This window comes from Mirounga angustirostris, unplaced genomic scaffold (genome assembly GCF_029215605.1).
Source record: "Mirounga angustirostris isolate CCGP_5_RB_7025 unplaced genomic scaffold, mMirAng1.0.hap1 SCAF_4, whole genome shotgun sequence".
Lineage (NCBI taxonomy): Eukaryota > Metazoa > Chordata > Mammalia > Carnivora > Phocidae > Mirounga > Mirounga angustirostris.
In genome coordinates this window covers 64,042,459-64,056,035 of record NW_026991712.1, presented here as the reverse complement: position 1 = coordinate 64,056,035, position 13,577 = coordinate 64,042,459, and the positions used below count along the sequence as shown (strand labels likewise).

Here is a 13,577-nt window from a genome sequence, read left to right as displayed (position 1 = left end):
GAGTGCCTACTACTGCCAGGCGCCAGGGAAACAAAGAGGAGTCAGAAACTGATCCTATCCAAAGAGGAATGATGAGTAGTATGCTTTTGGGGGTTCTCTATTCTGCAGCTATTTGTTTACATATTGTGTATCTCTTACTGGATGATCAACTCTTTCTGGATTTCTCACTTTACAGATTAGAGACTGGAGGCACAGCAAAAATAAATACTAAAAACCAAGCTTCACCTGAGCGATCTAGTCAATCTCCGGCAGTGGGGCCAATTATAATCTTCCTAGGTGATTTGATGAGCAATCTGGGCTGGGAATTACTATTGCTGACAATGGGGACCCTTAAAAGGTTTTAAGCAAAGATGTAACATGGTCAATTTTATTTCAGAAAGATCACCTTGGCTACAGTATGGCGAATAAATAGGAGTCATATGTGAGGTGACAGAAAAGCAATTGGGGAAACCGGTGTGATTCAAATAGAAGATCAGGGCCAGAACTGTGGCAGTGAGAAAGCAGAGGAGAAGTGAGTGGCTGCCATCTTCCACCCTGGATCTGGCAACAGACTAGAATGGATATGTGGGTGGAGGATGGGGTGGATTAGAAAAATGACCCCAGGTTTTTCTCATGTTTTCACAACTTGCAATCATCTCATCAAGAATCAGAGTCTGCTTTTCCATCCCTTGAATCTGGGCTGGCCCTGTGACTTCCTTCGGCTGGTAGAATGTGGCGGAAGTATAACTGGAGTTCCAGGAGCTTTGTCAGTTTGCTCTCCTAGTCTTGGATCCCTGTGACCTCTGAGTCAACAAACCCAGGCTAACCGGCTAACCGGCTAGATGATGAGAGACACATGGTCCAATTGTCATCCCAGTTCACAGCCTGCTAACACTAGAAATGAGTGAGGCAATGACAGGTGATGGCAGATGCATGAACGATCCTGGCTGAGATCACCTTCTGTGGGAGACTGTGCTGGACCTGACTTCTTAAACTGTCCAGTTATACGAACTTTAGTTATGGCAGTTAGTATCATACATCAAGAGTGACTACTTTAGGGGCCCCTGAGTGGCTCAGTCGTTAAGTGTCTGCCTTTGGCTCAGGTCATGGTCCCAGGGTCCTGGGATAGAGCCCTGCATCGGCCTCCCTGCTCAGCGGGAAGCCTGCTTCTCCCTCTCCCACTTCCCCTGCTTGTGTTCCCTCTCTCACTGTCTCTCTATGTCAAATAAATAAATAAAATCCTTTAAAAAAAAAAGTGACTAAAGTTCAAAAGCTAGTCTCAAACTAGGTTAAACACTGAAACTGGAAAGTCTTACAAACAAAGGAAACATAGTCAACTTAAAAATACTATGGCATTGGCCCAAGGTTATGTTGTCTACTAGTTGAGTAAATAAAGCGCACTAAGGTAATCATCATAATAATGCCATAGGGTTTTTGTTTTTTTTTACCTTTGAAAGAATGTTTTTAATGTATTCCTGCTTTTTCCCACATATTGTATTGTTTCTCAATGTTTTGTTATTGAGTTGACTACCAATAGCCACACAGAGAAAACTATATGCCACATCTAAAATTTATGTTCCTGAAATTTAATCCATAACTGCATTTGGACATCTGCCTGGATTATGAGAAATGTTTTCTCTCTTTCAAAAATCATGCCAGAGAAAGCAAAAGTAATGTTGCTTTATTACTTTACAAAGCCTTTAACAAAAAAGATGGAAATGCTATTTCCTACCCCAAACATATTGACAGATTTAAATTTTGGTTTCTTCTTCACTTTTATCTTTCAATATCATTTATAGTGCTCCTCTGTGTTCAGGTAGCTCACCAAGTCACTGGCTGTTTAAGGCCATCGTGTTAGATTTCACTGCTTAATTACAACAAATTTAGCAGCTCTGTTTTATTATTTCACCATTTCACTGGGAGTGGTTTGGTTTTTTGTTCAGGGTGCCAAGGGCTGAAATCAAGGTGTCAGTTCAGGTTGTGGTCTCATCTGGGACTCAGGATCTTTTTACATTCTCGCCAGTGCTGGTGAAATTTGTTTCCTTGTGACTATAGACTGAGGTCTGTCCCTGCTTTCCCTCTAGTCAACTGGAGTCCCTGCAATTTCTTGCTACATAGCGTTCTTAGCATGGATGTTTGATTTCCTCCAGGCCAGCAGGAGTGCAAGTGCATTTCTCTGATTTCCTCTTTTGCAACCAGCTAGAGAAAACATTATTTCTCCATGATTAGGTCAGGCCCACCTGGATAATCTCCCTGTTAAAATGTCAAATGATTTGGGGCCCTAATTACATCTGCAAAATCCTTTTACAGCAGTACCTAGATTAGCGTTTGGTGGGATACCTGGGAGAAGGTGTGTATATACCAGGGCCAAGAATCTTGAGGACATCTTAGAATTCTGCCTACCATAGCCATGATTAAGAGATATGCCTATAATGGCACTATCAGTTCCTAATGAAAATGGGAACAAATGATTCCAATAGCGTGAATTCTATCACACATTCTATCTTCTTCCTCACAAGTTTCCCAATCAATAAAATGTCCAGGTGGATGTTAGACCTTTTAAAGATGCAGGGACCACAAGCATTCCAAAGTTCCTGTAGATCCAAGTGTATGACCTGGGAGAGTACCAAGAAAGATTAGAGAACAGTCAACTTCAGCCCGGTGCTGAGGAAGGAGAGTCACACCAGGGAAAGGCAGCTGGGAATTTCACATACAAGCGAAGGAGAAGGGATGATGCAGTTTTTCCCCACGGAATTTTACAGTTCTTGACATCCCACTCAGTGGTACCTGACAAACCAACTAATTTTTGAGGGTATGTTTTAGTTTGAAAAAAATGTCAGACTTTTGGATACAGGACAGTTTTTAATCTGAAAGCTCTCTGAATGAGAAAACTGGAAACAGAAGCAACATTAATTTTTCTTTTAACAGAATCTGTAAATTCTACATAGAAATTTTGTCATCTTACATAAAGCATCTCTATTACTTCAGAGCACAAAGAATTTGTGAAGAAATGTAGGCAGAACGTGGTGTTCAGGCCCTAATTTTACTCACCTGCAAACTGTCTCCCTTCCATCATAACTTTATTTAAATCATGGCTGTGCTCTTAATTAACAATTTAATTGGTTGGCGCTTTCTCAATCCATTTCTCTGGAGGCATGGTTTTCTGTTTAACTTTCTTGTTTTAATTCTTCAGCAAAATCATAAAATTTAATTAGCAAAGTAACCAGCTTTGTAACAGTGGTTCTAGGTCTAATTAGCTATGCTGGGACCGTACCTTCTCAGATTTCACTCAACATTGCACAGACATTTTGCATTTGTTCATGTTTCAGATAATACAGTGTGAATTTATAGCCTAGGCATGAATCCCATTCACTTTTCACTTTTCCAAAGATGTTTAGTTATAGCCAATGAAGTCAGAAAAATTAACTTAAAGCATCCATATATGCTATTAAACTAAGAGCCATCAAAAGGCCAGGATGTAGGGTTGTTACCTTACCATGTGAATGGTTTTCCTATTGCTTTTCTATTTCTGTTGTATTTCTGTTGCTTTTCTATTGCTGCAGAGAAAATTACCATAAACTGAGCAGCCATTTACCATCTCATAGTTCTGTAGATCACAAGTCCAGATACAGTTGCCTGGATTTTCTCTTCAGGGTCTCACTGGGCTAAAAGCAAGATACCAGCTGGGCTGTGATTTCATTTGGACCCCAGGGTCATCTTCCAAGCTCAGATGGTTGTGGCAGAATTCAATTCCTTGTAGTTGTGGGACTGACATCCCCATATCCTTGCTGCTTATCAGCTGGGGGTGGCTCTCACCTCCTCAAGGCCAGCAGCATTTCTTATCACATGGCTCCTATGGACAGCTCACAACATGACAGTTTGATTCTTCTTTGAGACCAGGAGGAGGAGCACTTCTTTGACTTCTTTCTCCATCAACAGCTGGAGGAAATACTTTGCTTTTTTTTTTTTTTAAAGATTTATTTATTTCAGAGAGAGAGAGAATGAGCAGAGGGAGAGAATCCCAAGCACACTCCCTGCTGAGCATGGAGCCCAATGCAGGGCTAAATTGCATGAGCCTGAGATCATGACCTGAGCCAAAATCAACAATCAGACGCTTGACTGACTGAGCCACCCAGGCACCCCAGAATCACTCTGCCTTTAAATGGCTCATTTGATCAGGTGAGGCCCACCCCAGGTCATCTCCCTTCTGCCACATAATGTAATCTATCAAGGAAATGACTATCTCATCATATTCACAGGCCCTGGCCAGACTCAGAGGGGAGCTTATGCAGGGTGAATACACCAGGGGGCAGAAATTTTGGCGCCATCTTAGAATTCTGCCTACCACACTGTGCATGAGGGAAAGGAAGCAACTAAAAGCTCCCTTCCCCTTGGAGGCAGTGCATGAGGTGTGCAAAGGAGCTGTTAACAACAGTGCTAATTCTATCCCATCAGCTCCACAGGGCATTAGATGACAGACAGTCATCTTACTTCTCTGTAGGCTGCTTTCTCTGCCTGGCCAGAATTCCTGCTTTCAGTGGTACAAGTGGATCACTCGATGAAATCATTTGAATTTAAAATGACATCCAGTTAACATGATGCTTTTAGACAGAAATGTATTTAAGCTCAGTGCTTCAAATTTCAACCCAATAAAACTCTGTCTTTGGTAAAAAGAAATGAAGAAATGTGCAGGAAAATTAGCACAGCAGGCCTGAAACTCCTGTTCTTAGAAAGGCCTACTTGCAAGTGTGGCCATTAGCTAGCATCTGGAAACTTAGGGTGGTAGGATCCCTCCTGAAATCTAACTGAGAAGAGTGGTTCACTGTATACCTAAACTGTGCCAACAATATAGTTCATGCTGAACACCTGCTTTCCCTTGAAGAATCTGGAATTTTGGTATGTACTTGGCACAGGGGGCCTACATGACTAGGCTCCAATAAAAACCCTGGGCATTCAGTCTATAATGAGCTTCTCTGGTAGACAATATTTTACGTATGTTATCACAACTCCTTGTTGGGGGGATTTAGAACATCCTGTGTAATTTCACAGGGAAATACTTGGAAGCCTGTGCCTGGTTTCTCCTGGACTTCATGCTATGTGCTTTTTCTCGTTGCTGGTTTTGCTTTGTATGTGCTTGCTATAATAAATCATAGCTGTGAGTAGGATAATTGGCTGAATTGTGAGTCTTGCAAATCTCTGAACCTGGGGGTGGTATTTGTGACTCAAGGAATAAAGTAAATGAGAACATGACAATGTACACATTGAGTCTAGGCTCCACTGCCCAGCAAACTTGGCCTTATTCCTCTCCATTGGGAAAACGATCAGAGTACACAGACTAGAGGCAGGAAGCAGGCCTCACGTGGCTTCTAGAGGACTTGGAGCTGTCTGGATGTGTGCTCCAGGGCCACACTGTGACCTAGGGCAAGTTACTTAACCTCTGCCTCTCCTAATTTCTTCCGCTGTAAAATAGCAATAACTGTACCCACCTCATAGAGTTGTGAAAAGGAGACAATTTATAGGAAGCGCGCAGACTACGACTGGTGTGGAGTGACTCAGAGGGGCTGGATGTAATTCTGTCTGGTGTGGAACCACTAGAGCATCGTCAACATTCTGATATTAACTCCCTTGCTTCCCTTCACTCTGCTCCCCTCTTCCTCACCAGCCCCCTTTCCCTCCCTTCTCTTAGTTATCCTCTAAGCTCCTTCACATCCAAACCATTTCCTCCCCCAGATTACTACCTTTCCTCAAGGACTAAATGAAAATATGCAGGATTTTTTTTTTAAGTGTATACAGAAGTGTGTACAGAAAAGAGCACAATATAATGTGTTCTCATCAGTGTCCACAGTCCTTTCTATGCTCAACATCGTTTTGTTCCATATACGATTTAGAAGAGTTTTTAAGTAACCCTCCCAGTCCTCACTGATGAAATTTTATTACTTTTGATAATGACGAGTGCTTATCACATATAGAACTATGCTATTTTATTTTTATAACTTTGTAAGACCTACCATGTAAATGTATTTACAAATGGTGTGTGTGTCTGGGGGGTGGATTCTTTCACAAGTATTTTTTCCCCAATACTTGGTTAAGCATATTTGTTTCCTGAAATACTGGACTCCATGGTGTAAAGTAGCTATTTTGTTTTTTCCAATGGTGTCTCTAAAAAACAATTTTAATGGAGATGGGAGCTTCTACTTGAAAACTGCTTTGCTTCTTTGCAAATGTTGAGTCCCTGATGGGCTGTTTAGATAGTGTTCAGATATTGCTGCTGAAAAGACTATAAGGAGGTTAATTATCATAGGAAAGTTCATGTTGGTATTCCGAAGCAGAGATTCCTTTGAGAAGGAAAAGAGGTTTAGGAAATGTCTGGTAAGCAGTCTCTCTGGTACAGGATACAATCACAGTTTGGGGTGAGCTCCTGCATTTTCACTTTGAGTCCTTGTAATGAGACCCAAGCTTAAATTGGACAGTGCATGTGTAAAAGCTGGGAATGAGGAAAAAGAAAGGAAATGAATAAACTCCAAGTTCAATACTTCATTTGTAAGTACATTCAATATTTCAAGGAAAGATGTCAAAGACAAAAATCAAGCCAAAAATAAAAGACCAAAAATTAGATAATTACAAATATCTCCAGAAGCCACTGAGTCTGTCTCTCTTCTCTTATCCCCCTAACATCTTCTCCAGGTAGGACTGTCCTCCAGGCATTTAGGACACATGTTTTTCTATCCCATTTTGGAGATTAAGGAGGCCTTCTTGGTAATCTGTTTTGCCAACCATCAAAAAGAAGCTAAACCACCCCATATTTTATGGCCTTACCTCTGTTCTCCGTAGGCCTAGAAAAGAGCCCATCACTACACTTCTCATCATAACTTTCTAGCTAAAGCTAACACTCAATTATATTCAGTATTAGGGAAATGGGAAATTCTCTATCTCTAAAATCCACAAAATTCACCGAAGATTGAATAATCAGAGCCCTTCAACCTTTGCCAATAGAATTTTCTTATCAGATCCACTGAAACATACCAAAATTAATTAACTTGAATTTCTTTTATTTTCCTCAATTCTCTTCTGCTTGAATTTAATTAGAATGGAAGTATAGATGATCAGCAGGAAAATTTTAAGAAGGAAAAGTAAAGCTCTGGAAAATTATAAACAAAATTCACTCATTCATTAAAAACAAAAAACATTTACTGAACTTATAGGATATTCCTGACACTGACATCACAGCAATGAGAAAAGTAGACAAAAGCTCTCTCATGAAGCTTACTCTCTCATGAAGCTCTCTCATCTCCCTTACTAAGGGAGATGGAAAATAAATGAACTCATAAATAGATAATGGGTAAGATACATCATATTTTGAATAACTTAACTTATCCTTTAAAAGCTCTTTCAAGTTATCTCTTAGCATGTTTTTTCCCCTTGGCTAATTAATTCCACTTATTCAACTCCCATCAGCAAAGCCCTGTAAACACATTATAGGTGTAAGGGATAAGTGGTGGAAGCTCTCTTACCTTAAGTTGGTGGTATATTTTCTTCAGTGCATTTGCTTCTTCTTCTGTATTGGGAATAAGTCGAATCACCTTATCACTATAAGAAAGGAAAGAAATGGTGTTATTTACCTTTCAAAACTAAGGGTTTAGCTAGCTCTATCTGCTTACCTTTTAAAAAACTAACTTTGCAATTAGGAAGAAAAACAGCAAACTCTGGACTGGACCAATACCAGCAATACCTAGGCCACCCAGGAGCCCCACATTGGTCTTTTTCCCCTGCCTTAAGACTATTGGTTTTTCCGGGGCTCCTGGGTGGCTCAGTAGTTAAGCGTCTGCATTTGGCTCAGGTCATGATTTCAGGGTGTTGGGATTGAGCCCTGCATTGGGCTCCCTGCTCTGCGGGAAGCCTGCTTCTCCCTCTCCCACTCCCCCTGCTTGTGTTCCCTCTCTCACTGTGTCTCTGTCAAATAAATAAAATCTTTAAAATGAATTAAAAAAAAAGACTATTGGGTGTTTTTCCATCAGCTTTTAAAGATTACATATTCACACTTAAGCAGAGAAAGGCCAAAAACACAGAAACAATGGTAACAGGGACAAGGACTTTCATGAATAGCTCAGAGCAGATACCAAATAAGAAATTTCTGATGACAGAAGTAAAAATATTCTTTTTAAAAACTTAATGCTGAAAAGGAATGTGACTTTCAATAAGAGAGCATATACACTATGGAAAATTTCTGGTTTGGATTTTTCCTACACTGAGAACAGTAAAGATAAGCTCATCTCTATGGGCCATCTTATTTCTGTAGTACAGAGCTTCCCAAGTGCATATGGGGCCAAATTGGAAGGCCACCAACTGTTTCAAGTGTGCCACAAAATATCAATGGCTATAAAAATTTTTAAGTGATAAAAATTTAAAAATTTTTACTGCCATTAAAATTGTACCACAGCTGAAATTATATTTGAACACTCTAGAAGTTTCTTTCAGTAAAGATCTTGAATTGTTTAAGATGACTGGATGAGTCATGCTATCTGCCAGAGAGTTCTCTATAGTGGTGACCTCCCCCCAAGGTTTGTCAGACAGCTGTTATTATTTTTAGTTATGTCATGACGGGGACAGGTTGGAAAGCACAACTCTAGTATATAATAATCACAAATGGTTCAATGTGCTTTGTATAGCGCGTAGTTATTAAGTATTTATTAATGGATTGGTATAAAGGATATTATTGAGAATAATTGTTTTTTTTTAAATTTTATTATGTTACGTTAATCACCATACATTACATCATTAGTTTTTGATGTAGGAGAATAATTGGTTTCTAGAGGAAATGTAAGAGTTCCCTGTACTAAATAGAGTACAACAGGAATATTTTTCATAACCCTCTACAACATTTTACAATGACTGAAGATAAAGTAGATTAATACTAGACAAACACACACACGCACACATGCACGCACACAGCACATAACAAAAACTCTAGCAGTTCACCCACAACTTATCTCTTCAACCTCAAAGGTATACTGGAGTAAGAATGGACTATGCATACTTTCCCATGGTTTTACTACTTGGTGAATAGCAGTGTCCAAGGCTAGGTAAGATTAATATGAAAGTCACTGAACCCCAAGGGAGACTTCCAGATTTGTTGGAGAATTATTCGTTAGGGCTGTGTGTTCATTTCCAATCACTTTAGCTTTGTTATTTCAAATGATCCTGTTATATCTTCTTTTGGCCTATGCATTAAAAGGACCTTGGTTTTTTGATAATTTAGTATGTCTCAGGCACTACTCTCGTAATATGTCACTTCTTAGTTTCCTCAGAATCACACAAAAGCACCCCTCAGTATCAATGCCATGAAGTCTATTTTTCCAGAAAGAATCTACTTTCTTAGTAGTGGCAAAGAAAAAAGTCATCAAGTCACTGTGAAACAACTCCAAATATGACCTTTAGAATTTAAATGTAATTTACACCTTTTCTCTTTTTCATTTCTGGTACAAAATTCTCTGTCCTTTATTTTTCCTGGATTCATCATATCCTGGCCTCTCCCACCTGACCCAATATAATTCTTGGCAGAGAAAGGCAACTCCGCTGGGTGATATGGTTGTTTTTGAAGGATGGATCACTTGACAGCTTGCTGAAAAACACCTCCATCTGGGGCCCTATCAGCTCCTCAAGAGTGCAAAGGAAGCAGTCTGTAGCTGTTTTACAGCCATAGGAAGATTTTTTTTTTTTTTAAGTGATGGATAATTCAACCTGGCAATTGATTCCTCTTCTGTGAGTATAGGATAAAAGGTGACCATGCCTAGGATTTTTACCTCTGAAAGTGATTGCTCAAACCCAGGTTTGTCACTTTTATCACACGAAGTTCACTTCATTACAACTTGTAGAAATTCTCAGGTGTGACTTGAGAAATGTGTTTATTACTGTTTGATTACTTATCAGAGAGCAGAGAAGAAGGAAAGTTATTTAGGAAGACCCACGTAATGTTATATTTTGTAAACCCATAAATTTTCTTAGACTAACCAGTAACCAAAACCAACAAGAGTAATCTATTCAGCATGCAAAACCAAATGCTTCCCAAAGGCCCCATTTGTTCCATCAAACATAAAGCTCACTCTCCCTAGATCTGAGAGCTAGTCTTTTTTTGAAGTGGCGAACAATAATTCAGTAATACACACAGGAAGGTTTCAGGAAGTACAGTAGCTCCTGGAATTCAGAGAAAAACTAGCTATGTACAACTATCAAAGGTGAGTGGAAAGGCTTTCCTTATAACTGATGGCTTTTTTCAACCGCTAGGTGGCAACATCAATTTAAGACCCCTTGGCTACCCTTTGTGATTAAGTTGAGAGAATCAAAGATCTGCAATAGGGGGAAATCGGAGGGGGAGACAAACCATGAGAGACTATGGACTGTGAGAAACAAACTGAGGGTTCTAGAGGGGAGAGGGGTGGGAGGATGGGTTAGCTGGTGATGGGTATTAAAGAGGGCATGTACTGCATGGAGCACTGGGTGTTATACGCAAACAGTGAATCATGGAACACTACATCAAAAACTAGTGATGTAATGTATGGTGATTAACATGACATAATAATAATAAAAAAAGATCTGCATAAGGGTTGAGGTTAGGGAGCTGACTGGGCAACCACTGCTCACATGTGTATGTGTTTGTAAATCAGATATTTCTATGGGAACCTATGTAAAGTTTTCATAGAGAACATAGACATTTTAAATCACAGTTTAAAAATGGTATATAGATGCAGAATATTCCAGATAACTAATTGCCCAGTAATTATGTATTCACTCATGATATATTTTGTCCGCTTGCCTTACAGGACAAATAAGGTTATGTTGCTATCATGCTAGTACCAAGTTGCAAGTTGATTACTGATCCTAATGTACAGTAGCAACCACATGAAAGACCCTTTTAAACACATTTAATCAATTTAAAAAGTATTATTAAATGCATAATGAGAACATATGCACCCAGAGAAGAGTATTTGGCAAGAGAGCACCTTCTCTAACCTTTTACAATCTGTCTGGGCTTCAGTTTCCTCATCAAAGGAGTGAGCAATAAACTAATTCCGTTGCCTTCCCGTTTTAAAGTTCTAAGACCATGCTGCTCAAAGCTGATGCCTACTATATTTATTGCTATGCCTCGACGGCAACACCTATGGAAGAATGTGTTTTATGGGTAACTGGAGAGTCCTCAGACTCCTTTGGAAAGACACAGATCTGAAGCTCCAGATTTTTCCTTCTGGGTCTTGGCATGAACTTTCACAATTGATTCTATTATTAAACTCTAAATTTCTTTGTAAGTTAGAGAACCAGTTTATAAACCTATGCTTATAAAAATGAAAATAGTACCGCAGATACAAAATAAAGTTCCCCTTCCAGTTCTCTTTCACACCAAACCTCCCATTGTCCCTTAGTGGCCATTGTTAATTTTTTGTGACCCATTCCTGACTCCTTTGCATTTACACACAGGACGGTTTCATAGCATTTTCTAATACTAATTTGCTTTTATTTTTCACTTAACATGTTACTTTTGAAACACTTTTTAAAATAAATGGCTGGATTCTATTTGCCAATGTCTTATTTTGAAGTTTATGCCTATATTCATAAGGGAGACATTTTAAAAAATAAACTTTTTATAAACCAAAAAAATGTTCTTTTTGAATCACCCCTGTTTGATGTTGGTATCCGCATTAAGTTATCCTCATGAAACTGGAAATTTCCCACCCTTGTAATATGCTTCGACAAATTGACACAGAAACTATGTCCCTGATTATTTCGTAGAATATGCCCATGAAATTATTCAAGGTGGGACCAACTTTTTTTTTTTTTTTTTTTTTTTTGCAGTTGGGGGTTCTAAATTATTTTGTGGTCTATTCAGTTTTCTTCCAGGCTTTTTGAGTTAATTTTGGTAATTTACATTTCCTGGAAAACCATCCATTTGTTTATATAAATTATAACAAACTTAACTGCAGTGTCTTATAACTTATCTGTAGCTTTGTCCCCTTTCTATGTCTTAATGTTATTTGTGGTTTTAAATATAAATTCTTTAATCAGACTTTCCAAAGATTTTATTGTTTAAAAATCATTGCTTTTATTGATAAGTTATGTTTGTGTATATATATAATTTCTACTTCTATCTTTATGAATTACGTACTTCTTTCTTTAGATCTACTTTGTTACTCTAGTTTTAATAGGGGATATTTTTATTGATATTCAGATCTAAGTTGGTGATTTCAGGTTTTTGTAATTCAACTTATTTTTTTTTTGAAGCTTTTATTTATTTGACAGAGACAGCGAGAGAGAGAACACAATCAGGTTAAGTGGGAGAGGGAGAAGTAGGCTCCCCGCTGAGCAGGGAGCCCAATGTGGGGCTCGATCCCAGGACCCTGGGATCATGACCTGAGCCAAAGGCAGACACTTAACCGACTTAGCCATCCAGGCGCTCCTCAACTTATTTAAATTAAAAAAAAGTCACCCATTTCTCCCAGACCCCATCCCTTGCCTCTGACAGCCACCAATCTGTTCCCGAAGGTTTTTTAGGTTTCATATATAAGAGAGATCACATAGTATTTGTCTTTCTCTGACTTATTTCACTTAATACAATGCCCTCAGGGTTCACTCACGGCACAAATGGCAAGATTTCATTTTTTTTATGGCTTAATAATCCTCCATTGTGTGTGTGTGTGTGTGTGTATTACAATTTCTTTATCCATTCATTCATTGATGGTCCCTAGGTTGTTTCAGTATCTTGGCTATTGTAAATAATGCTGCAGTAAACATGGGGTGTAGATATCTTTTTGAGTTAGTGTTTTCTTTTTCTCTTGATAAACATCCAGAAGTGGAATTGTTGGATCATATCGTAGCTCTACTTTTTAAAAAGAACCTCCATACTGTTTTCCATAGTGCTTGTATCAATTTATACTCCCCACCAACAGTGCATAAGGGCTTCCTTTTTTTCCACATCCTTGCCAACACTTATATTTTTGATGATAGTCATTCTAATAGAAGGGGGGTGAGATTTCACTTTGGTTTTGATTTGCATTACCCTGATTATTAATGATGTTGAGCACCTTTTCATGTGCTTGTTGGCTATCTGTATATCTTCTTTGGAAAAAATGTCTATTTAGATTTTCTGCCCATTTTTTAGTTTTTGGCTATTGAAATGTATGAATTCTTTATATGTTTTGCATACTAGCTACTCATGGGACAGGTGGTTTGCAAATATATTTCTCTCATTTGGTAGGTTGACTTTTCCTTTTGTTGATGCTTTTCTTTACTATGCAAAAGCTCCATTTGATGTAACCCCCCTTTGTTTATTTTTGCTTTTGGGATCAGATTCAAAAAATCATCACCAAGACCTATGTCAAAAGCCTTACTATGTTTCCTTTCAGGAGGCTTATGCTTTCAGGTCTTATATTTACACCTTTAATTCGAGTTAATTTTCATGTATGGTGTGAGACAGTGATCCAGTTTCATTCTTTTGCATGTGGCTGTCCAATTTTCCCAACACTATTTATTGAAGAGATGGCGCTTTCCCCATTGTATATTCTTGGTTACTTTGTCATAATTGATTGACCATATATGTGTAGGGTTATTTC

General features: G+C 38.7%; 1 protein-coding gene across 1 annotated transcript in view; it reads right to left on the bottom strand.

The window, feature by feature from the left end:
* Nucleotides 1–13,577, bottom strand: part of CPA6 (carboxypeptidase A6) — a 354,654-nt gene that overhangs the window by 183,036 nt on the left and 158,041 nt on the right. The window contains exon 2 of the mRNA XM_064587448.1: nt 7,491–7,566. Within this exon, the coding sequence (XP_064443518.1) occupies nt 7,491–7,566 (76 nt within the window). The remainder of the gene's footprint in view (nt 1–7,490; nt 7,567–13,577) is intronic.